This window comes from Elgaria multicarinata, chromosome 7 (genome assembly GCF_023053635.1).
Source record: "Elgaria multicarinata webbii isolate HBS135686 ecotype San Diego chromosome 7, rElgMul1.1.pri, whole genome shotgun sequence".
In the NCBI taxonomy this organism is placed as follows: Eukaryota; Metazoa; Chordata; class Lepidosauria; order Squamata; family Anguidae; genus Elgaria; species Elgaria multicarinata.
In genome coordinates this window covers 59,108,951-59,136,333 of record NC_086177.1, presented here as the reverse complement: position 1 = coordinate 59,136,333, position 27,383 = coordinate 59,108,951, and the positions used below count along the sequence as shown (strand labels likewise).

The window sequence follows — 27,383 nt, the reverse complement described above, 5'->3', positions numbered from 1 at the left end:
GTCTGATCAGCATGACTCTTATGTTCATAATTCTTTTCCTACCACTATGATTTATTACCTTTGCTACACTGTTTTTCAGGGTCCCCCCTCTTAGTCATCCTTCTGTGTTATTGAATTATAACTGAGCTGTTTTGGGAGAATCCCCCCTCCTTAGGTTTTTTCTCTCTAGCGTTTTTTGAGCATATGCAAACCTCAGGGATACTCCAGAAATTTCACTACTTTTCTCTTGTATATGGGTGCTGCTGTTTTTGCTACATAAGCATGAGTATGGGAAGAGCAAATCAGAAATAGAGGGAACAGTTTCAGCTCAACCTCAATCACCCCAAAGTCAACACAACCCTGGCACACCAATAACTATTCAAGACAGGGCAGCAAACCACAACATGTGATGGCCATTAGCTTAGATAGCTTTAAAAGGAGATTAGACAAGTCCTGGAGAACAAATCTACTGATAACTATTAGCCATAGAAGTTCAATATAGTCATCTTATTCAGAGGCTGAGGAGCACCAGCAGGAGGGCAGTCCTCCATTTCCACAGCCCTGTGGGCTTCCCAGAGGCATCTGGATGGCCGCTGGGGAGAAATGGAATGTTGGACTAGATGGAACAAACATGTTATGGAACAACTTGCATCTAGAGGTAGAGAATCTGTCCTTAAAGATGGTTTAGGAAGAGGATGATGATTTTGGACTCCAAAATCCAATTCTTCCCCTCCCCCACCCTGTCCCTTTGCAGCTTCTGCAGAAAGAACCACAGCTCCTGCTTTCCATGGTCCCAGAAGCAGCATAGGAGGACTTTGTAGGCGTCTGAAAGGGGTTGTTCTGGTGAGCGGGGAGGGGAGAGGCCTGGTAACAAAGAATCCTATGACCTCCCCAGCCCCACCAGTGTGCCTCCTCTAGGATGGGCCAAGAGTTTCAGTCTAGAGGAAAAGAAACAGGAGCATGGAGAAATGTAAATGGCCTCATTAGGTAGAAGAATGCTTCTCTCTATTGAAGGAAACCTATTGAAAGTTTTTTCCCTGTCATCATAATGCAGAAAGAGGTGGGGTAAGTCTCATTAACAAGACTACTGGAATTTCTTTCATACTGCTGGAAAGTTGGAACTCTCTTTTTTCCTAGAAAGGCAAAGAACAGATCGAAGAGTTCTAAAATGCTCCGAGAATTTGAAGTGGAAAAAATAGGTGGGAATTGACTTGTGATTTGCCTTACAAATACCACCCAATTGGTATCCATGACATCAGCACAACTTCCACCCCTCACAATTGCCGGGGTGGTGAGGGCAAAGAAGGGAAACCACTTCTTTGCCCTCACACTGCATTTTGGTGCAGAACAGCTAAAACCATTCCTTCACAACAAAACAAAACACGCAATCAAGCAGACCTCTCTGAATGCCAAGCCATTGCTTCATTTCCTATAAAACTGATAAAAACACTCAGCTATATGGAATGTCTGTTCAGGGATAACTAAGTTAGAAGCCAGGTTCAACTGGAGAGTATAAAATCTTGTGGAAGCCATGATGTACCTCAAGTCTAGATGCAAGATTAGATGAATCCAGTGGTCTCTTTTTCCTTGTCCCGATGGCTGCCAGAGCCGCACGATTAGCCTCCATTTGCTGCATTTGTGCAAGTTCTAATTGCTGCATCTAAATGAGGAGGAAATAGGAAGAAATGAAGAGGTTAGACTTCAATACCTCGAGAGCTACAGCTGGAGTGTGTCAGCTGCAGTCTTTTGACCTTGGCCGGCCTTTTATACACCAAGCCATTCATAGATTTTAAACAAATATTGAATTTATTATGTTGCAGTTTGGCCCATTACCGATTTGCAAAGGAACAACAAGGTTCAGTGCAAAGTGTAATTAGTGACATTGTTCTAAAGACCAGTATATATTATTTTTTTTAAAAAAAAAATTAATAGGGTTTTTACTATGTTTTATTTAACAAAAATGTGGCTAAAATCAGTCAAAGTACCATTGTTATTTAGAACTGAGTCATACAGTTATTTTTTACTCTAAAAAACCTATATTAAAACAAGCATTTGAGCATATTCTTCCCTCTGACTTATGGAAGAGAGCTTTGATACATCAACATGTACTGAAATCCCATTCTGGCTGCCATTTATAAGAGGTTAAAATGGCTAAGTACACTCTGTCCATTCACACTATCAGCCAAATGTAACCAACTACCCTATATATTGTCTTGTACTCAACATCAGGGATGTGCAGGTTCCCAGCTGTTAGATCTGCCGCAGACAGTGACAATCGTGCAAATGCAAACCATCCTCACGTGCCTTTAACCTTTGAAGCAGTTGATGGCACTATCCCATCCACCACAAGTGCTTATGGGGTCGGAATGCCACTTAATCCTAAACCAGATGGACCAATGTTCCACCAGGTCTCAGACTAGTACTCTATAGGCTTCTCAACATTACTGTATACTCACTCAAAAAAGGACAGTCTGGAGATCAGAAGCCAGCCAGAAAGCATTTCAAAACCATTTTCCCTTCTTCGATTTTTCTATCTGCTCCAAGTACAAAGATTTTTTTAAAAAAACTGTGTAAAGATCAAATTGCTATGAAAACGTCGCAGAAATGGTAAAATGGTCTTTGTTGCTGCTGGCCTTTTTAATAATAATATATAGGTTTTTTAAAGTCTGGTCTTGAAGCAGTCAGGGGTTTCTAGGTGACACAATAACCATTTTAGTTAATCTGACCTGAAGCACAAATAAAGTGGAGGCACATTTTTTAAAGCCCTTCCCAATAGTGAAATGGCATTTGCAGCATAGCTGTAATCACATGAAGCAATTTTTTAAGAAGGAAAAACCTCTGTTCTCAGCTCAGTTTTAAGGAAAGATTTCCTTTCCATCTCGATGAAATTGGATTTTTCATTTTTTATAAAGTTTATCCACCACCATCACACACACCCTATTTCAGTACAAGTAGGAAAGCCAAGTTTTTTCAGTTGGTAAGAAATGTATTGACTTGTTGCTTGTGACAGTACATGCTTAACCTATCCAAATGCTACGGACTGCAGTTCAGTTATTACATTTTGTCCATGCACTAGGATATTCACTGAAAACTCTCTGCTAATCTACATACAAGACTTGCGAAGCAAAAATTATCAAACACGCTGCCCTTCCCACAGGTGGTGGAAATCTGACTAACCGGTTAAGTGTTTTCACCTGGCAGCACCTCGGCCTGTGATGCCATTTACGATGCAAAATGAGTGGCATTGGCCTGGTTCAGATGTCATGGGGAAACCACCCAAGGGTGGCCCTTTCCTCCCTCATTTGAGAAATTCATTACTGGTGGCTTTAAAGAGACTGTAATCCTTTAATAGTTATGTTGAAAGTGGAAGGACGGAGCCATACATCAACAAAGGGGTTACAGTTACAGCTAAAGAAGAGCCAGCGCAGTCTGATAGGGAGCTGAGCTCAGCTGTTGCTTTACTAACTTGGAAAACCTGCACCACTTTCCTATCATCTGAAGATCAGATATAAAACACTCATTTTGTCGCAGAGGAAGAACTGGTATCTGCCTCTTTGCTTATGCTGCTCCCAAGCTGAAGGCGTTATGTAGCTGCTGGCAGGAGGAGAGTAGAAGATTCTCTACAAGATCTCATCCAGAGTTTTTCTATTCTAGGGGGCGACAGGAAGATCAGAGGCTCGTATGTCCTTCAGATGAGCTGTGAACTCCTCCAGAAGCAAATGGAAACAAATGAGAAGCTTTCAGGTGTAAAGTTCCAAAGGTGCAGATGATGCATTGAGCCAGATGTGCAGCCTTCCACAATCTGGTACCCTTCAGACATTTTGAACTATAGCTCCCATCATCCCCAACTCCTGGCCATGTTGGGAGCTGTAGTCCAAAACATATGGAGGGCATTAGGTTGGGGAAGGCTACTACAGAGTGATATATTCCTCTAGACACTTCTCCTGGCATGTATCGCAGGCGCTTTTATTTATTTATTACATTTTTATACCGCCCAATAGCCGAAGCTCTCTGGGCGGTTCACAAAAATTAAAACCACAATAAAACACCCAACAGGTTAAAACACAATTACGAAATAGAGTATAAAAAGCGCAACCAGGATAAAACCACACAGCAAAGTTGATATAAGATTAAAATACAGAGTTAAAACAGTAAAATTTAAATTTAAGTTAAAATTAAGTGTTAAAATACTGAGTGAATAAAAAGGTCTTCAGCTGGCGACGAAAGCAGTACAGTGTAGGCGCCAGGCGGACCTCTCTGGGGAGCTCATTCCACAACTGGGGTGCCACAGCGGAGAACTGTGACACAACTTCTATTTTCTTTTGTGACGCAACTTCTATTTTCCTTGGTGCCTACGTCAGCACCCTTTTGGCAACGGGTCTGCTGGGGTTGCCAGCTGTTGGGGTCTCCTCCTTGGGTGGGAGGACTGCAGCAGGACAAGGGGCAGGGAGTGAGTCAAATTACACACAGTAACTCCCCTCCTCCCTTAGCATCAGATCACCAAATTGAATTATGAATTCATGAGCTGCTCTGGAACTTCAAATATATATATGCCCAGCATACCGATATCCCCTTATGTCAATTTCCTTGTCAATTTCACCCTTCCACTTCCATGCTTGCCTTGCTAATGAGGTGTTTTGTTTTTAAACACCTGCCCCCAAAGCAACTTCTCCTGCAGCCACCAGCAGCTTCTGACTCCCCTGGCTTGTCACTTTCCTCCACTGGCCTCCATTGTTAGCTGTCAGATATACATATGGGCTAGAGCAGTGACACAGATCAGTAAAGATATGCAAATTTCAGGGTAAAGATACACAAATTTCAAGGCACAGCAGGAAGTGAGGGGGATTGGTGAAGACACGCATATTTCATGGCAAAGCAGTAAAGCACAGGGGGAAATTAAGCAAATTTCAAAGCTATGGACTTTCAAATGTGCGTAATTGCTCAAGATTGAAGAATAAAATAATAAAAAAAGGTTGGGAATGCTTTTGGAAACATTCAGTGTCCTTTCTTCTCTATTTTTAGGAGCTTTTAGGATACTTTTAGGATGTTTTTAACAGTGTATATTATGTTTTTAATCAGTATTTTATGCTTGCTGTTGTTCCCCGCCTCAATCCAATCGGAGAGGCAGGTAAGAAATAAATTATGATGATGATGATGATGATGATGATGATGATGATGTTGTTGTTGTTGTGGTAGAGGACACTGCGAAGAGATGAGGAGGACAGTGGTGGCACTAGTGAGATTGCAGGGAGTGGCAGGGGGGAGCTACTCTTGCCAGGCGGCTCTCTAGTTGTTCCCAACTACCCATGATGGTCATCCTGCTGGGTTCAGACAGCACAACAAGCCACCCCGAGCAACCCAACAAGCCATGGGTTCTCCGAATAATTCGTTCATAAAAAATAAGCCACCTTGAGGAAATCGGACCAGGCTGGGATGCCACAACACACCACCATGGGTGATAACTTATGCTGGTTTATAATACTGTGCAAAGCAGGTCAAAAATTTATTGTCTTTCCAGCTGTCTTGTCTCCACCATGGATCTAGTCTCTTTTTCACCCCCTCCCCAAAATGCCTGGTACTGCTGTGGATTATCTTCCTGGCAAGGACCCAGCTGCTAGGCCAACAGAGGAAGGCTAATGTTTTGCACGTCTCAAGGCCTTTGCTTCATATTATGGAAACTTTTTCTTTTTGCTTTGTTTTATTACTAGTTGGAACTGGGACTCTTATCGTGGGGTTATGTTTGGTCTCCCCCCCCTCTTCTCTTCCCCATTTATTAGGAGATCTGTTCTGTTTAAATTGAGTTCTCTCTAAATGCCATTAAATATTATCACTATTGCCAGAGTGTTTCCACAATGTTAACAAAATCAGATGATGGCAAGGGGAGCAGAGTGACCATGCAGGTGGGTTATGCAGCCATCTGGCCTGGAAACACCAGTGTAGCAGTGGTTGTATTTTTCCCTTTTCTTCAGTTTTTTTTCTTTTAGTTTCTCTTGTCTGTTTGGTTTTCCTTCGAGGTTTGTTTTTTTATTCTCCACCCCCTCATTTCTTAATGAATGATTTATTAGTAAGTTTACATGCTTGGTCTGTTATAAGCATCGTAAACACTATCTCGGAAATTCCAGGCATGCATTGTGCGATACTGACTTTGATGGCTTGTTTTATGATGACATGTTTTGGAAGAGTAAGGGTGGGAGCAGTGAGTTGTCACCAAATCTATATAGTTTATGTGACATTGTTAGGATTTATAAATGGTGTAATGGTGTGGGATGGTTGAGATGGGAGGTGTGAACAAGTGTTTCAGATATATAATTTTTGGAGGCTCTCTCGAATTTGTGAAAGATCATGTCTCTAAACTAGGAATGTTGCGAGCACCTGAGTCTGGGAGTCCGATGGACCCAGTCAGGTGTATATAGCACAAGTGTGAAGCCGTGTTTGAGCACTCAGCTGCCGCCCGCCCGCCCTCACTGCCAAAATTGCGCACAATGGAGGCTCCGGAAATAATGCACTTCCCTCCACTGTTTCAATGGTGAGCAGCTGCCGAGGGCTCACTAGGCCAAGCTGGGCCTGAAAAGAAGCTCATGCGGCCGGGCAAGCAGGGACAGACGGCGGTGGGAGCGTTTGTCAAGTTGGACGCAGGTGAGTTCACCCACCCCTATTCTGAACATCATCACTTGGAATGTTATGGGGTTAGGCACTCAGAGAAAACCAGTGCTTTCCAAACTCAAGGAGTTAAAAATAGTTGTTGTTTTTTAAAGGAAACTCACCTTTTGGTGGAAGACAAGGGGCATGTCTACACCTACAGTGTAGAGGGAGGGAGGGGGAGGATCTCGCCATAAGGTGATTGTGAGATCCTCCCCCTCAGTCTACACGTGGTGCGCAATGTCCAGGGAGGATGAAGGACATTGTGCCAGCCATATTTTTTTTTGAAGGTGAGTGCTCAAGTGCAAAGGTGTTTGTTTGTTTACTTAAAAATCTTCCATCTCCCCCCCACCCCACCCCCGATGGGCATGAAGCTCCTGAGGAGCTCCATGCCCTGTGCCCGTCTCCTTGTGGTTACTTGCGAGGAGTCGGGACAAGCCGGGCCGGCTGGCCACATGTCCCGCAGTCTCGGGACGAGCCCAAGGCCGTGGGAAAAACAGGGATTAAAGGGTACGCCAATATCCCAGGGAAAGGGAGGAATCATCCCTCCCTGCTCCTGGGATCCCCTGAGCGTCATATGGATGCACAAGGACAATCCCAGGGCGATCCCTGGGATATCAGCAGGTCTAGACATGCCCAAGGACAGGCTTTGCAAAGGCTGGGTAGGGGAAATCTATACTAGTGGTAATTCTGAGAAAGCTAAAGGTGTGGCTATGCTAATACATAAAAATGTGCTAATATCAGTGTTACAAAGAATATCTGATTCAGATGGGTGCTTATTTTGGCGGTCAAATGTACAAACATGATAATCGCCATGGTGAATGCATGTGGTCCTAACCTGGATTTACTTGCCATGTTTTAAGAGTGCTTTAATCACCTGCCTGCTATTAATTAAGACCATTTGTTAGTTGGTGGGACCTTTTATGGGATTCTTGACCCAATTTTAGATAGGAGTAAGCCCCCTCACAAAGTGTACTCTGTAAATCATTCAATTTTGAAGGCATCAAGTTAGATTTGAAAGAGGTATGGCACGTGCTACATCTTGTGGAAAGGGATTATAGCTTTTTTAATCCGTGCACTAAAATTATTTTAGATTAGAATTTTTTTATCTCTTCTCTGTTTCAAAGAGTGACACCATGTTATATAGTTACAATTGCTATCTCAGATCATGCTCCAATTAATTTAGGGATTCAATTCTCTAATGATGTTAAGCCTTTTTGGCATTGGGGCAGGAATGTTTCACTTTTTAATGGCAGTAATTTTAAAACATAGATGGCTTTTGAATTTAAGGAATTTTTTTTGAGATTAATGAGGGTTCAACTCCTGCACTACTGAATAGGAGGTGTGTGAGGCATATAATAAGAAGCGTTATTGCGGACAGTTCTCACAACAAAAAGATTAGGGTGAGAATTTGGATAAAACAGTGAAATCAATTTTGAGTTTGCCCCTCCCCAGACCTCTATCAGATACTACAATGTGCTAAATATGAACAAATTATATTAATTTAAAGCTGAATTTGCGTTGACTTGTGTGTCAGATGTATTGTTAAGGGGAGAAAGGCCTGGCAAGATTCTGGTATTTCCATTGAAACCAAAACACTTGGAATTATATCCTGTTGATTAAACATAACTGTAACAATGTATACTCAAGCCAACATTTAGAGTTCCAGAAATTTTATCCTGAACTATATAGAATAGATAGAGATCTAACAAATTAGAAATTTGGAAATTTCTTTTTAATCTGGACCTCCACAATCAGATTGCGGGGTGATGAGGTGGAGGGAGAAAGCCTATGCTCCCTAGGCAGCATCTGGGGGACACAGGATATTTGAGTTTCCTGGCTCCAAGGTCGGAAACACTGCTCTCTGCCTCCCATCTCCTCATAGCCGGCGTTGGGAGAACTACTCTGGCTGCCTCTCCACGCTTGGAAAGAGGGGCATTCCCAGGACTGGGAACAGGAACAGACTGGGCCAGCACCTAGATAACATCTCCTATGGCCATGCCAGCCTCCTTCCCTCCCCTCTCCGAAGCATCCTCTAAATGGGCAAAAACACGCCTAGCTTACATATCAATGTGCCTCCCATTCAGCAATGGATACTCATAAGCCTCAGAGTTTAGAGATGTATAATTACCCAGCATTGATCCAATTGGACTGTGCCAGAAGTGCATTATTGAGAAAATAGTGAAACTAACTTTTGTGGGAGGAACTGCATTGATAGTGGAACTTATATTTTAGATCAGCTAATAGGATTGGATTGAGTTTTTACCATTTTCAATAGTGCAGAGTAGATATCACTTATTAACTAGTGTGGGGTGGCAATATATTCAATTGTAACATCTCCTGGTATGGGCCATCAGCGATGAGGGCTTTGGCACCTCCTATACTGTTGGAGGAATTAATTGGCTCTTCAGAGAAAGCGAAGCCTACAATAGTTATTTTAAAAGTCTTTTGGAATGTAACAATGTGGATGTTCAGTATCTTAGAGAGGAATGGAATAGGGAATTGGACTGCTCTATACAGCCTAAACAATGGAAAGTTGCCTTAGCTTCCATATGTACTATTTCTGTAGATGTAAAACGGGGCTGATTCAACGAAAGTTGATGTTTCGTGTGTATTGGACACCACAGAGATTGGTTAAGAAAAAGCTGGCCAGCTCTGCTAGATGCTGGTGAGGCAATGTGGATAATGCATCACTGAGGCATATGACGTGGGCATGCCCTGTGGTGGCTTCCTTTTGGTTGGAAGCTATTGCAAGTATAAATTTTGTTCTTGACGTATCTGTGATAACTGTGGCTGCTCATGCACTTTTAACTTATTTTCCTTTGACGTGGGTTGATTAACAGACGGACAGAAAAAGTGGACTGGGAAAGCCCTAACAATTGCAAAGAAACATATACTCCAAGCCTGGAAGGATAAACACCCACCACGTTTTATACAGTAGACTGAAGATCTTACTGCTCTTGATGCATTTGAACACATATCTTAGAGTCATCAGTTTCATCTGGATACTTATTTAGATACACGGTCTGCTTATATTAACACATATACTCGAACCAGAAGTATCAAAACTGTAGTTTTTGTTTCTTTCAAATCAATGGTGTTATTGTGATGGGATGCACTGTTATTCATGTTTTTCTCATGTTTGTGTTATTGGTATAAATTGCTTGCAGTTTCCCTCCTTGCTCCACTTTGTTTTATTCATTTTTGTTATATTTGCAATTTTTTAAAAAGCGAATGTGACCATTCGCTGCTGCTACCTGGATGATTGGAAGGCAGTGGGAAGGCTCTGACTCTGTACCTGCCCTCTCATCCGTGGCAGGCCACACTTTGCATGTGGCACCAGCACTCTAGTGTTCAAGCTTTCTAGAAGACGCCCCAACTGTGGTCTGCCCAGATGTGTTCCGTGTAGGACAGCAAGGAACCCCCAAGAACAGGTGCATCAAGGAGTTTATAGGAAGAAGGGGTAGTGTGAAGCTTGCATGGACAGACAGAAAGACTTCTACTTAGCATAGAATGTATATCCCATTTTTCCTGCCCAAATGGAGATACCCAGAAGAGCTAAGAGCAGAAATACAACATATTTTAAGAACCAAAAGGCCAGAGCAGCAGTTAAAAATAAATAACAGTCAATAGTATTCTTGCCTGACCTTCGCAACCCTCCACTCCTCAGTGCATACCTTTGTTGTCTAAAAGGTCTTCCCGAGGGGATTTCTTATTTTAAGTGTGTTTATATGTCTTCAGCCATGTATTCCTCAAATTTCTTTGCTTGCTTCAATTTATATTTGCTTTGCCAGAAGTTCTTTTCTTCACGTGGATAAGACTTCCACTTTTAAAGTTAGTCTGTTATAGCAAAAGCAACAAGGTCTTGCAGCTCCTTAAAGACTAACACATTTATTCTGGCATAACCTTTCATGGTCACTGCTTACAATTCCCTCCGCCCCCCCCGCCCCCAAATGTACTGTATATAAAACTCTCCATGATACTCCATGCACCTGATGAAGTCCACGAAAGTTTAGGTCAGAATACATTTGTTGGTCTTTTAGGTGACACTTTTTCAAAAGAAGGAAGCCTTCTTATCACTAATAGCTTCCTTGACCTTGGTATACTTTTTATCTGACTTCCTAGTGCAGTTGTTTTAAATGAACTTCCAAGTTCTCTGAAGAGATTTGACCCTCATGCCCCTCCCTTTCAACTTCCTTTTAACTAATCCCCCCACCCCCATTACAGAAGTTTTGCCCTTTGAAGTCAGCTGTCAGCTTTGAAGTCAGCTGAGTGTGTTGTACTTTGTGGGCAACTTTCCACTTCCATAAAAGCTGAAGTTCAGCATTGTGGTCACTGTTCTCAAGAGGTTGAGCTATGCTTACCTCTTGGTACCACTTGTTTTTAGAGCAATTGTCATCACTCCTCTTTGTCAACAATATGAGTGTTCATGACTGAGAACAGTTAATTGTATCTACAGATATTGTCTGCCATTTACCTAAATGTCCAGTTTACGTTGTCATGTGAGAAGATAGTTGAAATCCCATGTCACCACAACTGCCTCACCGATGTCAAGATCACTATCATGGCTCGGTTAGAAGGTTGATGGTACGTCAGTATGAGGTTACCACATGATATTGGGAGCATCTTCTGTGTGTATATGCCATTGGCCCATGATGGCTGGGAAATATGGGAATTGCAGTCCAACACATCTGGACCAGATTTGGGACGCGATAGTAAAGCCACAATCACCATGATCTCTGTACCGCTATCAATGGAGTTGCGCATAAACAAGATTCAGAACTACAAACCATGGCTGAGACTGACTCAACTCCTTGGCTTGAATGTGCAATCCTAAGTGGGGGTGAGATGGACTTACCGAAGTACTAGTCCCATTGATCCCCTCTTGGACTGCAGCTGCTGATGTAATCTGGAAGGTGCTGCTGCAGTCCATCTCATTCCAGATACAGAGCCTTCACACACAGCAGTGCCTGGTTCCACAGGATGAACATTTCCCTCCATTCATCTACTGCTACATCCCCTCCTCCATGCATGGTCATTTCTCATCTAGTCAGATACAAACTGCTCCTTCTTAATTTCCCACTCTTAGTCAACCCCCGGATCCTTCTTGCCTTAATGCAGATTCCCCCAACCAGGTGCTCTCCATATATTTAGCAAGATGACTCCATCACTCCTAGCCATTAACTATGCTGGAGGGGACTGATAGGCATTGTAGTAAAAAACATTTGGAAGGCACCAGATTGAGAAGGCTGCCCTAATGTAACCCAGCCCAAGTGCATACAACTGGAACTGCATTTGGCTTCCACGTTTACCCCTGCCCCTCCCCACTTCTTTCCCCTTTCTCTGGATCACATTTTAGATTGTGATCCAGAGAAAGGATCACAATCTAAGTCCCTGCTCTTCAGGGCAGGGACCTGTAAAGCACCATGCATGTACATGGTGCTATATAAATAAGTCAAATCGTCTCAATGATATTGTAGTGCACCACTCTCAAGATAGGCAGTCCTTCCTCACATCATTCATAGCAGTAAAATGTATGGCTCAGGAGATATATTCACTAGAACATTCTCAACAGGGGCACTTTCAGGAAAGTGGAGGTTTGCTGTCATGTCAATGATATGAAAAGCTCATCATGAGGGGCAGAGATGAAGTAACATTTCCCTAAATGAAGTTGTGCATAATGTCTATTTCTACACGCACACATAAAACTCATTTGACAGAGTGACAAGTTCCCTCATTTCTGCTGTCCTTCTTTTTTGTGGACATTTCTTTACTTTGGTTAGAGTCTGGTGCATTGATTTCGAGACCATTTTACTGGATTGCCATTTGTTTTGCCTTGCCTCCTACATTATCCGAATAATAAGGGCTTCTAAAGCTTTCATAAATAACCTATTGCAGCTGCTATTGGCACCTAGAAGCCAACAATAGCAGTGTTAAGCAACAACAAATTTCATAGTTCAAGAGGCACAGTTAAGAAAAAGGTTGCTCAGAAAAATCACTCATTTACCACAGAGATCCTTAAAAATGGCATGAAATCAGTCAAGTAACTATAGAAACCAATTTCTTCAGCTCTGTATCACACATCTCACACCTCAATTGTCTTTATTATTGTCTGCTGTCAGATCCTTAATCAGAAATGTGAACAGGCTTGATTTATTCAGCGGGGAAAAGAATCTGTAGGTCAAGTAAAAAAAAAATCTCACTCACAGTCTTCAACCTGAGGTATTTTCATTTAATTCTGTTCCCAGTAGCTCTGGGGGCAACTCCAGTGAGATCCAATATTAAGGCTCAATTAAAATAAGCTCCAATTAGTGGAGCTTTTTTCTCTCCGGCTAGAAAAGTCAGGAAATGGATATTGGGAAATGTAAAAAGTCAGCTACTGAGAGGAGGCTGCAGCAGACATAAATGAACTTATTTGTTGATTTCTGCAGTTGCTATGCAGAGGCCTCTGGGAGTAAAAGCTTAACCAGTCTAAGCTATAAACTAAAACCCCTGCAGCTAAACATGAACTGTGTGAAACAAGGGCTCCATTCCAGAACAGAAAACTGCTGGGCCCAGAAAATTAAAAGCCAGAGGCGTTTTCCATTTAAAACTAAATCCCAGTACCGCCTCCCAGCCAAAGAATTATAAGCAGTATCAGATTTACAAAACGAACAATTACCCTGGAAAAATGTAGCCTATTGTACGGTCCCAGATGCTAAATCTCAAAGTGTCTTTTTTCGAATCCCACATTATATTCCTACCAAGCACACTGCAGTAGTTTAGGCCTGTCTAGAAATAGTTCTTTGTAAACTATGAAAATAAAATGTTAAGAGCTCATAATTCATTGACCTCATTTGAAGCGCTGCCCTTGCCTGCAGCCGTTCCTGTCCTTCCCCAAGGCCTCTGCAAATGGTATGCAACAGCAAAATAAACCCTGACCTAATTGCCAGGAGAGAGCTGCCAACCTTGCCTCAGAATACAAAGGCAAGCCTGGTAACTTGAAAGTCCTACCTCTTTAGCTTTCTGCTTTAATCGCAGCTGTTCCGGATCCTCTTTATTGGAACGGCTCTATCAAAAGGAAGAAATTTAATAGAAATTAACTAGCACCCAAACACAACGTATCTTTAAATATTTAATAAGTTACAATTTTCTCTTCTGATTGGAAATCTTAGCTGTAGGGGCTTAATGCCTCAAGCCAGATTGGCTCTCTGCCCCCCCCCCCCCGCTCCGCCCCCAAACAACCATGCCTTCTTCATCAGGGACTGCTGCCTCTGTTCTAGCCCAGAGGAAGCTTGAACTAAAAATGATGCTAACATTGTCAGTCAGGTCCAGCCTAGGCGTGATGATGTTCATGTCAGCAGCAGACACTTGGGAGGGAGCGGGGGGGAGGGGGGAGAAAGAAAAGCAGAACGGAGGAAGAGAAAGATCCAACACCATTTTTGCTGGAGTACAGTGGACCTCCTTAAGGAGCCTAATATTAATTGCCATGTTTCAGACTATTATGTAGATTTTAAAATAAGCAATTTAGAAGGTTTTTGATAACAGGTTGGGCTTTATGCTTCAGCAATCCCCAATGAATGATCAGACATTTGAAGGAAAACCTGATGTAAGAGAGATGTTCCCAGTTCAAATCTTAGCAATTTGCTGAAGGCCAGTCAGCCCCTGCCATCCGTAATATGGGCATAATATTGATCAACATTATAGGTTGCTGGCTGCGAGAGTTGGACCATAAGGAAAGCTGAGCGAAGGAAGATAGATGCTTTTGAACTGTGGTGTTGGAGGGAAATTCTGAGAGTGCCGTGGACTGCAAGAAGATCAAACCAGTCCATACTCCAGGAAATAAAGCCAGACTGCTCACTTGAGGGAATGGTATTAAAGGCAAAACTGAAGTACTTTGGCCACATAATGAGAAGACAGGATACCCTGGAGAAGAGGCTGATGCTAGGGAAAGTGGAAGGCAAAAGGAAGAGGGGCCGACCGAGCGCAAGATGGATGGATGATATTCTGAAGGTGACAGACTTGACCTTGGGGAAGCTAGGGGTGGCGACAGCCGACAGAAAGCTCTGGCGTGGGCTGGTCCATGAAGTCACGAAGAGTCGGAAACGACTGAACGAATAAACAACAACAACGAATCCAAGGGGTTAATACTGGCTTCCTGCAAGCCATGGCTTGCAAATCAGAAGCCACTAGCTCCAAGCTATGACTGGTCTGCAGGTAGCCTATTTATTGGTCCACAGAAAGCCAGAGTTACATCTGCACCAGACCAGCATCAAACACATAGAAGGATCACTAAATAAGTAACTAGAGCCACTTCAGCAGCTGTATAGTGAAGAGATTTTGCACTCTCCAAAAAATCCATTGAAATCACATGTGTTCTTGTGCTAAAGAGAGGGGTGCCAGCTGCCAAGAAGTCTGAGAAATCTGGTATAAGATGGCTGAAGAAATTTAGGAATTGGAGGCAGAAGGGTTCTCTAAGCTGCTGCCCACTGGCTGTTGTTTTTGTTGTTCATTAGGAAAAATGCTTTAAAATGTATCTGAAAATATCAAGTAGACATTCTCAAGTTTGGGTGAGCTGTCTAGGCGAGTTTTCCATTTAGTTTTTGAAAATCTTTGGTGTCGTTCTAGTACTGTGATACTTTTCATTTCCTGTGTTTATTATTCAAGGAAATGGCATTTCAGGCACGCATGCTAAGTGGCAGCCACCACCAAGGGAAACAAGGGATGACAGTAAGCCCGTAACTGGGAAGCAACTAGTTTGGGATCTGCTAAGTAGGGTCAGCTGTAGGTACATTTGTTACCCTATGCAAGTTAAAATATGCGGGTGGGGCAAAGAAGAGAGGTTGAATAGGGGAACGTGAGGTAGAGAGTTTTAAGGCAGAAGAGAAACCGCCTGGAACAGGTGGGAAAGCAAAGCCCTGGGAGATCAAGGATGCACACAAGGAAATGGAAGGGGAAAGGGGAAAGAAAAATCTGGCTTGGATAAGTGGTTGTGAGAACTGGGGATGTAACCGTTTCTTAATATAAAAGGAGCTCCACCAGTGGTGGCAAGCAGAGTTTATGGCAGAGACATACCTTGCCCTATCTAGAGTCACACTCTCACGGAGGTGATGCGCACATGAATCTGCCTGTTCTTCATTGGCCTTCAGATGGCAGGCTGGAGCTGCCTTTTGGGGAGAGCCTTTGGAACTGTCCCACCGCTTCTATGCCAATTGGCTGCTGGTTTTATTAAACATTGATTCTATTCATTTTCTTGTTTGGTTTGTTTTACCTCTGGGATATCATGAATATCTGAACTGTCTTCAATATGCTTGGGAGCAGCTGCCTTAGAAGTCCCTGTTCAGAAAGGCAGCCTACCAATACTGCCACCTTGGACTGCAGCTGGGGGACATGTTACTGAATGCTCTTGGATGTGGTTGTGGTAGTTTCTTTTAAAAAACAACACACAAATCCCTGCCTATAGAAAACTAATGAGAGGGGGTAGGATGGAAACCTTCTTCCTAAGTGAATGCAAGTGTTTTTTGGTTTTTTGAGCACCCAACTGCAGACTTGAGCGGCTCAGTTCAAATACAGGTTTATTAGCAGTCTTTTTGAAATAGTGTTAAATTGTATTTCTGCTCAGTGGTAAGCGTATGACCTTTTCATCCTTGTTTTTAACCTCAATTTTGTTATTTCTTTGGATTATCCTTCCTACTTGTTTCAAGTGGGAAGTGGACTAGAGGCATCACACACAAATGGAGAGTTAGTGTGTATTCATAGTATCCAACTTCAGTTGGGCCCAGCAAAAAGACACCAGTGGAAAGATGGAGGCTGGTTCTGAGCACTGTGAGTTGTGGTCAACAGGCCCCGCCCTCATCTTCACCTTCCTGCTATAAAATCCAGTTGAGGAAAAGCTTGTCAGTTTCCTCATCTTCCATGAGCCTCAGGCTCTGAAGAGGCCTCTTAAATCTCCTTTTTTACTAGAGTTAAATTTCCAAGGGGGCTAATTTCTGTAAATACGCATCTACTACATAGAACTGTCTGCATATAGTTCTTTTACCGACAACACAGTCAGTGGCAGGTTCCAAGACTACTTCGCTGGTGTGGGCCTTTGACGTATGCCATGCCCTTCTGAGTCCTCTCACCTTGGCAGCTCGGAATAATCTCTCTCTTTCTTCCTCATCCTTCCTCTGCTTCTCCACGTGATCCAGCTGCTCGAGGAACTTAAGCTGAGCCCGTGTATCGCTAGAGAGTGTGTATTTGTCACTCCCCTGAAAAAAGGAGGAAATGTATAGCTATGATGCCGCACACAAAATGGGTCACACAACCGCAGCACCCCCAAAGTCTTTCCTGGTTGAAAAACGTTATTTCCATTAACCTGTTAACAATGGCTAATATGAATGGACATAAATGTGTATGGAAACAATTTTAAATTGACCTTTTCTGTTGGTTTATTTATTATATTTTTAATCTGCCCAATAACCAACGTTTTCTGAGTGGTTTGCAAATAGTTAAAAGACTAAAATGCTATGCAAACAGTTAAAATATAAAACAGTACAGATTTAAAAGAATACAATGCAATACAAAATAACAAACAGCACAGGAATCAATAAAACAGACGTAAGAGTTTAGAATTGAGACTTTCACCACAATTAGAGCTACTTTGCTGCAAAGTCAAGGCCTCTCAGATTTTCAGTTAGCTATCTGTATGTGTGTATATAACAATATAGGTCCAAATTAGGTTTCTCCAGGTGCAGTCTACTTACTGCCTCTCTAGTGGAGGCTGGTGGCTCTGCTGTCTGTGGGGCAGTGAATCTGCTCTGGGTTTCAGTTGGAATTCTAAAGGAGTTATCCAAGGCACCTTGGATAGCTTCTTTAGAGTTCTGACTGAAACCTAAAGAGGAAACCTCACTGCCCAATGGACATCGGAGCCACCAGCCTCCCCTGTGCTCCACTGATAGAGGCTGTAGCTAACTCTTCTCTCAAAGAGAAATTTCTAGCCTCCTAGACCCTGGGCAGGGCAGGATAGGACATACCATAGGGACAGATCACAGCTCAGTGGCAGAGCACATATGTAGCCTATGGAAGGCCCTATGCTGAAACCCCTGACATCTCCAAGGATCAGGAAACTGGTGATGGAAAGGGTTCAGCCTGAAACCCAAGAGAGCTCCTGTCAGTCAGAGACAATACTAGGCTAGGTGGTCAAAAAGTCTGACCTGGTACAAGGCTACATACAGTGCAGAAGGATGGAAATCTCATCTAGGATAATAACTGGAAAATTGTGCATCTGCTAGGGAAGGGAAGAAAAGAATCCATTCATTTTGCAACGTGTTTAAATGCCTTTCAGATCTTTCCTAATTATTTGCTTTGTGCAAATCTTTTACAGCATGACAGCACTTTACTCAAACATGCTGGATTCAGTATTTGGCTCAGCGGCATTTTTCTTTGTTTGTGGTGCTTGCACAGATGCCTTTTGTTCCACTGGAACACTTCTGTACAGCATCTACCTTGCAAATGTTTGCAAGAACACCCTCACTGGGAAAATACCTGGCAGCAGGTTCAAAAGCAGGTATGCAGTCTCCCTGTTTTGATTGCCTAACAACTGAATCCGTTGGAATTCTGAATAATGCAGCTACGCTTGAACACTGTCAGAGTTGATCACCAGAGAAGTGGCACAGAAGCCGAAGCCTTTTGGAGGCTTCATGGGGAAAAAGACAAAAACAAATGGTGCCTATCCTGATCCCCAGGAGACGAAAACAACAACAACATCTATAGGCCAGCTGCCAATATCCACTTCCCGGGCAAAGTGTTCAAGCAAATTGTTGCCAATCAACTCCACACACTCTTGAATTAAATTGATTTTCTAGATCCATTTCCATCCAATTTCAAGCCAGATTTTGAAAAAGAAACTTCCTTGGCTACTGTCTTTCAGTAGCTTTTGATTCCCTTGACCATGGTGCTGTCTGATATGGAATGTGGAGGGGGAAACTGTATTTCACTGGTTCCACTCCTACCTGTATGACTGATTCCAGAAAGTGATGCGGGGGCATTTTTTGCTCTGTCCCATGGCAATTGTGCTATGAGGTTCTTCAGGGTTATCTGTTTTATCTCCCATGCTTTTCGACATCTACATGAAACTGCTGGGAAAAGTTATCACGGTTGTTGCTTTGTTTTTCCAGGCCCAATTCAAAGTGCTGAATTTAAGCTTTAAAGCCCTAAACAGCTTGGGGCCAAGTTACCTGAAGGAGCATCTCTTCCCATCTCTCCCTGCCTAAGATCATCATGTCTGAGACCCTCTCCAAGTGCCCCTGCCAAATGTGGTGAGTTGGGTGGCTACAACAGTGAACACCTTTTCAGAGGTGGCACCATGTCTCTGGAAGGCCGACCCCAGTCAGGTTGTCTGGCACCAGACAGATACATTTTTATTCTTCCAGGCACATTAAGAATAGTTTCAGTGCTTTTAAATTTTCACACTGTTTTATTTTTGGTCTTACTTTGGATGTTAAGTCCCGCATTGTTTTTACCCCATGGCTGCTGGTATTATGTTTTATTATTGGTTTACAGTTTATGTTTTTAATTACACTGTACAGAGCCAAGAAATCTCTCATTATTGGACAGTTTTAAATATGTAATAAAGACATAAAGTAATATCCACAGAACATGCAAAAATTAAAAAAACAGAAATGATCTCTTTGGGGAACAGCTTTGAAAATTACCACTGATGCCTAATCGTGAACGTTTCAAGTATTCTGTTAAGCTTTTATTTCTTTTTATTTCTTTTCTTGAAGACACGGGTAATCCCATTCATTTCAATAGGTCTATTCTAAGCAAGGCTAACATTGGAGCAACGCATACGCAGTAAACAAGTCTAGTCAAGCTCCAATGTTTTAAACCATTCTGATCTTCCAATGTATTAAATGTCTATTCACTTCTCTGAAGCAAACACTGAAATTCTTTGCTAATCACTTAAGCACAGGTTGCCAGAACGCAATTCAGAGGATATTCATATTCCCTTTCTCAATGTCCCAAAGCGGCAAGAGACATGGCCACTGTAGCTTCTTCCTACACATTCCCTCCCTGGTCCCACCATGCATGTCCTCCCCTGCTTTCGGCAATTGATCAGGTCACCTGATATGCCATGCAGCAATTATAGCTAGCTGGACAGTGGATGGATGGATGACAGAGCCACAGAGAGAAGAGGCAGGGAGAACAGTGGCTGCTGCCTTCTCTACTTCTACCACACCAGGAGATTTAGAAAGGTATATTGAATGTTCTCCACATTGCAACCTGGTAACACTAAAGCTATGCCCATGTAGTCAGCAAGTATTACACCTTACTCTGTATAGAGAAGTATGTAATCTTACCTGCCTCCTTTTGAAGCAAATTCTTCTAAATACTTGCTACTTCTTGGAAGGATGTTTGGGATTAGAGAATAAGACACATGAAAAGAACAATACTTTCTCTACATCTGACAACTAAATCCCAAGCATTTGAGGACAATGTCATTCCCCATATGTTCCCCAAAAATGAATTTTGAAAATGTAGTAAACATTCTGAATTTTCCACTTCAAAATTCTGGTGGGGTTGGATTTTCTCTGAGTACTTCAAAAAATAACTCTCCCAAGTCTTCCTAACTTGTCTAGAAGAAGGTTATGATCTACCTTCATAGTCTACTCTATATGTCTTAGATATATGTCTTAGAACCTACTAAGCAGTGGAGAAGCTATAGGCAGGGTGACCTGGTTGATATAATACTCAAACAAGAAGGCATATTTTAAGATAGAAGGAACTGAGTTATAGATACAAACAATGGATGTAGTTGGTTTATGTTTAAACTCTTGTGTCAAAGGCCATGTCAAGATCCAACATTGCCAAATCTTCTAGATCTCACCACCTAAACCTTGCTATTACTATAGACATTCTGCACCTTCTTCTCTCTATAGATGCAAGTAGAGAATGAAGCAATATACATTCTTCAGGAAGGCCTAATGCTGTAGTAGCTCTCGTAGTAGCTCTTGAATACATTTTATTTGTACAATCAACCAGGATTTTAGCACAACACAACAGCCAAGATCCTATGGGTCTAACAGTTATCATTCTTCAGGGTGGAGTGCACTTACGATGGATGATCCGAATGTAACTATTACCTACTTTTAGAAGCCACTGAATACAACCATACAGTTGAGACCACAAAGCTCAATGAATATTTCTTTTACCTTATAGGTCATCACACGATGCTGAGCAATTACAGTCAGTTTCTCCAAAAGCCCTCTTAATCTCTCCTGTGTAGCATGGGAGATCAAGTTCAGAACATCCGAATTAACTTCCGTAATGTCATGCCTTTTACCTGTGGAGGCAGAGAAAATCCATTACGTGTTTTAGTACTAACTGATAATTGAAATAATTAGCACAGCAGGTATTCTGTTCCCCCTGGAAGTCATACCCATTATGAATAAAGGTTTGGGAGATTGTGATTTTCCTGGTAAAGTCACAACTTCAAAGATCTTCGACATTACATTAATAAAACCTAGCCTACAGCTTCAGAAAATAGACATTGTTTCACTTAGCCTCTAGAATCACTCTCCTTGCAAGGTCATTTATAGGACAAAGTTAATAAGAATACAGAAATCAAGCCTTGTGGTTCGAAGAAGGGGAGAAGTAGTCGCTGCAGAAATTAGTGCCCTATTCTGTTAATTTCAGTATTTTTTAAAAAAAAAATAGAGAACTACGTTTTACCCTGTTTGACATGGTGCTGTGCTTGTTAAATCCCGACATGTTAATGAACAGAGATGTTTTCTGCAACATACTCCAGGCATCTTAGCTTGGCCCTGTTCATACCAACAGCATATGGTGGCTTGACCCACACTCCCAAGAGAACTTGGAAAAGAGCTAACTCAATTAAGGTCCTAAAGCATCCCTTTCCCCATCTCTACCATGACAGCAACTTGCCTGGGTAAGCTTTGCTTTTTTGCCCTTTCTGCATCGCCACGCTCCTCACTCCGTCTAGTATTTTCATAGAAGCAAGTGGAGCTGCTTGAACTCTAAGCCTAAGCATCACCCCTGCAATGCCCTTAGGTTGTACATATACTAATGAAGGCTTCCTCTGGTTGACGACTGACCTCTAACAGCCCAGGCAAATACCCTGGAAATACAATGCTATAGAAGCAAATGACTGTTAAACGCAAACCCAAAGGCATTTTCTTGCACCTGCACTCAGAAGTGTGCTGGATGAAGAACACCAAGTATACGTAAGTATAAAAAGGCAGCTTGTTTTATGCAAAAAAGAACATTCGCCCTCAAAATAGACAAGCACGCTCCTGACTCCTATTGTAAGAACAGAACAAGACAAGCCACTGTTTAAACAGTTGTCCTGCATTAAATTGTTGGAATGTATTCTCTGCCAATAATTGTCAGGTTTAGGAAGCAGTTTGGGCTGATGCAGAGTAGCTTTACTCTAGTGGCTTACAAGCGCAATTAAGATGCTGAGATTTGATGAGAACTCGGATTTATTTAGACTGATCCACAATTTGCAGCCTTTGGTCAAGATCTGGCCCCCAAAACAATTTCAGCCAGCCTCTGATGGTCATACTCAATTTTAAACCAAGTTGCCTACACAGTTACACTCATGAAGAAGAAAAAGCAAGTTTTAAGATATTTAATCCACAGTTCGGATGTTCCATGCAGAGTCCAGTTAATGTTTAGGCCATGTATTCTAAAACTGAAATTCCTGCTACTAAATGGTACCAAATTTATTTGGCCTGACCATCAGTTTGTGGCAAAAGACCTCTGCCAGTCCCCCAACCCACAGTACAGTGGGCTTGGAACAGCGTACCCACCCACCCACCCACCTCAAGAGCACAGAAGTTGACTGTCTACAGTACAGACCAGAAATGACCAACTTCTGTGCCAAGTTACTTTTGGAATACACTTCCTCCCCATGACATAATCTCTCTCCAGGAGGTGCTTGTCCTGGAAGGGCCTGCCTCTTCTCTATCCCAAGGTGAAAGGAGTATCTGTCAGATAAAACATGTTCCAGAGGAAGATGACTCTGGAGCTTGCTCCCATATTAAGCAAGTATGAGGATCTGCCAGCTCAGAAGAAGATCCTTGGCCAATACACGCCTACCAGCCAGCCGCACCACATCCTTCACAGATCCTTAGTGAGATGGTGGCAGAGCCCTTGTGTCAGTGTAGTGGCTCCTAAAACATCTGGCCTGCTCAGGAGTAGCACACAGTTCTCAAGTATGTGCTCTGTATGTGTCTTTGGCCACAAAGATTCCTAAACTGGCCTTGGAAGCAGTACTGCATTTCACCTTTCCCAGAACCAGAATGGAGAAACACAGGAGCCCTATTCAGTAATTCAGTTTAAAATCATGTATTATTATTAATAATAATAATAATAATAATAATAATAATAATAATAATATTTATTGAATTTGTATACTGCCCCATAGCCGAAGCTCTCTGGGCGGTTCACACGTAGAGGACGCTGGGGACATGTGCTCTAGGACCAGCTCCTCCACTGACCTCCCCGCACTGACAGGGGACAGTCTGCAGGGTTCCCAATCATGTGGGGCTTCATAAGCTTACATTTCCTCTCCAAACCTCCCCTCCATCAACGCAGGGAGCTCCGGAGTGGAGAGGCCAGGGCCAGAGTATGCGGCCCCAACTTCCCCTACAAGATTTTAGAGCTGGGTGCCTGAATAGAGCCCTAGGAAGGATGTAGAGATAATGGCCTGTGCAGGACATGCTCAGAAAATGGATCTGGGCCCAAAACTGCAAGTCCTTGGAGAGCCGTTATTAAGCACAACAGCACGTACAGTGTTACTTCTGAGCAAACAGGTGTTGGGCCAGAGGATACAATCTGGCACATGCCAAAGGCCCCCAGTTGACCATTCTTAATACCAGGGCTAATTCTGGTATCAGGCTAAATAGGAAGCTTTAAGACTTCTTGTGCAAGGTTTGAAGTTTCCACTCATGTGTGTCAACTACATTTTGGTCCCAGAAATGTAGTTTTAAAATGTTGTTTTAATGGATGCTGCTGTTTTTATACTGTTGTTTTTATGTCTCTGATGGTTTTTAAATTTTGTATACTTTTAATGTTTACTGTTTTTAGCTTTTGTGAACCACCCAGAGAGCTTCGGCTGTGGGGCGGTATATAAATGTAATAAAATAAATAAATAATAAATAAGAACAGACTGAGGTAAAGCATGGGCCAGGTTAAATTTAAGTTTATAGCCTCCCGTTTTTAAAGATGAATATAAATGGGCTTCACAATCTCCCTTTCAGCAGCGGTATGCCACCTAAACTGGGCTGCTTTACTTCAAACGAGTTCTGTTACTCAGTACAGAATAATGGCAGTACATTCAGGAAAGAGAAATGTCAAAGTTAAGACTGTTTGCATTCTGCAGTATTCTCCCAACTTGGACTTCTCACCTATTTCTAAGATCTTCTTCTGCAGCCCATCTGAAGAAAGGAGGAGTTCCTCTGGACAAGATCGGATAATTGTGCCAAGTGCTTCAGAATCTGTTGCTAATATGCAGACGCTCTCCTCACTCAAGTTGACCCCAGCCATAGAAGTCACATCGTTGATGTCATCTTCATCCCTACAAGCAGAATACTATTATATTTTGTATCGGGTTATAAAGGTAGGGAAGACTGTACCATTAAATAAGTAATTCACTTACCAAAAGGATTGTATTTATATTTTCTTTGACCTGCACTAGCTAGAATTTAGCACATTTAATGTTTAGGTAAACTTTGCAACTCCAGCATTGCTCCCACTCTTAACTACAGAAATAAATTAAGGTTTCTGAAATGGGGAACCTTAAAAACCAAGCTGACATTTTTTGGAACCTGATCTTCAGGATCTGACTGATTACTGATGTTGGCAATGGGCAGTATCCTATGGTGCCCATGAGCCCAACCACTAGCGCAAGGGGGAGTTAGTGGTTCTGAAAGCAACCCCCAAAAAGCAGAAACACTCATTTCTAGATTGGGGGCATCTCTGCTTCGTGAGCTCTGCTGACCTGTCCTAATCTGAAAACAAGCATTTCCACTCGTTTCTGGGGGTAGTTTTAGAACCGCTAACTCTCCGTTGTGCCAGCGGTCAGTCCCATTGGCGCAACACAATCGGCAGGAGTGTGGTGGCTCCACTGGATACTGCCCAATGTTATGCTTTTCAACTACCGTATTTCTTCAATTGTAAGATGCCATCGATTGTAAGACGCACACTAATTTCAGTACCACCAACAGAAGAAAACCCCTAAGACACACCCGCGACTCTAAGACGCACCCCTTTTTATTGATGTTTATATGGGAAAAAGTGCGTCTTAGAATTGAAGAAATACAGTATTAGTGAGAACCATTCACATGGAGTCATTCAACTTATCCTGCCTGCTACTTAAGCCCCTTTTCTCTATTTAAGCATCGTAATAGTTTGGCTTATCATCCTGCCTTCAAATATGAAGGACACCGATCTAATCAGAGCTTTGAACTAAGGCCTGGCAAGTCCCTTCTGATCCTCCAATTTCATAGTCCTCTTTAGCAAATTCAAGTGGACAAACTCACATGAACTAAACAAGCAAGTCTTTAGCACCCTCTGCTGTTCAAGTACTGGCCATACACTTAATTCTATTTTTAATTACTCCATTGTTCTAAAAATAAGGACAGGCTTGAACTACAGCCTACAAGATGTCAGCCAGAGGCTGCTAATCGAAATCTGCAAGGAGCAATTTAAATTTAATCTTGGATTAGGCAGGTAGCATTATCAGATTTTAAGCAGCTATATATTCATCTGTTTTCATTGTCCTGCCTTGTATTTAATGATGCTTCTACATATATACAAAGCTAATTGAGGCATTTTCACAAAACTGAGGGGGACTTTAAACAGCTTTGTGAAATAACAAAATAATAATAATACAACTGCATTATCCAGATGTACATCAGCTGTAGTGAGAGCAGAAGCTTATTCCCCCACATCTAAAGCCACTAACCCAAACCCACCCCAATATTTTGGGCATAAAAGGGCCTTTGTACAGTGTTCTACTAGCACAGTGGACTGCTGGCACTAGGGAAGCAGAGGGCTACTCTGACACCGTTCAAGATGCTGCAGAAGATGCCACTGACATTCCTGCCTCCCTCTCCACACCAAAAGCATGTCCTACGTAGCATGGACTTTTGCTAACAACAGATAGTTTAAAGAGCAATGTCCCAGCCCAACATATAAAGGGCTGCATACTGCAACTACCGTGTATCTAAGCTAAGAGTGGGCTATTAGATCAAACCAGGGGTAGGCAACTTTTTTGGGCACATCTAGCAACTAGAGAAACTAGTTTCTCTAGTTTCTCTAGTTTCTCTAGTTTACCACCATAAAATGGCTGCCATGGGAGGTGCGGTTAACAGACAAGTAACCTGCCCAAAAGACTGAGTACAACGCAGAAGTGGGGTTTGAGCTCCAACACACATAACAGATCCTTTGAATCCTATTTTCAGCACCAACAGAAACCTATTTCACAGAAGGGGAACTCTTTCTCTCCAGCACCGCCAGCCAACTCATCCCCCCTTTCCTCTGCAGCACACCCGTGCACAACTCCCTCTCTCATGCACCACTCATGGCACACGCATGTGCTCTCATACACACACCACATGCCACCAGGCATCCTTTATCCATTCACACAGATGCAGCACAGGGAAGCACCCCATGCATGCTCTATCTATCTATACGCGCGCGCACACACACACACACACACACACACACGCACTCCCTTCTCCTCCTCATTATAAACGTTTTCAGGATCCTCCAAAGTCCATTCCCAAACCCTTTCTCTCTCTCCATCTCTCTTACATACATGCAGCTCCATCCATTCAGACAAGCACACAACCCTCTCCAAACCCTCCCCTCAATTGCTCCCACCCCCGCCAGCTTCCTCTTGCCCCTCCCACCCCACCCTACCCTGCTCTCCCAAGCCCCATTAATCCCTTTAGTCACCAGAAGTCCCTTTTTTCTCCCCCCCCCCCCCATTCTAATCTTGGTGTCTGGGTGCACTGCAAAGGAGAGCATTAGCCTGCGGCCTCCTACCATCTTCATTTCCTAAGAATATCTCTGTGGCCCAGGGACATTCATGGGAAATGAAGATGGTGGTGGCTGGAAGCCCTCACTTTGCTTTGAAGCGACCTCAGCTGCCAGTAAGAAAAGTGTGTGTGTAGATATGGATATGGGAGGGGACCTTGGTGGACACGAAGAAAGATGCCTGCAAGCACACTGCTGCCTGCAGACACCATGCTAGCTAACCCTGGATTAAACCAATCATGTAATCACTCTCCTACCCCATCCATCCCCCAGGCTATGCTAATTCACCAATTTCTATGCTAGCTTCAATGCAAGAGGAACTTGCTAGGGGGCTTTCCTTGCAGTTAGTATCCAAAGCTGACATTTCCTAGGATGGAAAGACCAACTATGGCTTCCTTTTCAACCATCACAGACAACTAGACTCATCTATGTTCAGCTGAATAAAGCTCAAGTCTTTTATTAAGTCCCACATATGGTTCATGAATTGACAGGCTACAATATTCCTCTGCACCCAAAAAAAATCTTGTTGGGACTATCTAGGAATATTAGTATTATTACATTTGTATACCACCCCATAGCCGAAGCTCTCTGGGCAGTTTACAAAAAGTAGAATATGTGGGCCTGGAATTAAGTTTTAAATGTCGTTGCAGTAGCTCGAATATTTATAGCTGTTTCTTGGAAGAACTCACAAACTGCAACAATGTCTGAATGGCTTAGAAAAATATGGGACATAGCGT

At 42.7% G+C, this 27,383-nt stretch overlaps 1 protein-coding gene across 1 annotated transcript in view; it reads right to left on the bottom strand.

Annotated features, from left to right (window-relative positions):
- TAF4B (TATA-box binding protein associated factor 4b) overlaps positions 1-27,383 on the bottom strand; it is a 58,546-nt gene that overhangs the window by 17,595 nt on the left and 13,568 nt on the right. Inside the window, exons 9-13 of the mRNA XM_063129829.1 lie at positions 24,012-24,181; positions 20,793-20,923; positions 16,722-16,847; positions 13,612-13,668; positions 1,520-1,639 (exon numbers count right to left, since the gene is read on the bottom strand). Coding sequence (XP_062985899.1) covers positions 1,520-1,639; positions 13,612-13,668; positions 16,722-16,847; positions 20,793-20,923; positions 24,012-24,181 — 604 coding nt within the window. The remainder of the gene's footprint in view (positions 1-1,519; positions 1,640-13,611; positions 13,669-16,721; positions 16,848-20,792; positions 20,924-24,011; positions 24,182-27,383) is intronic.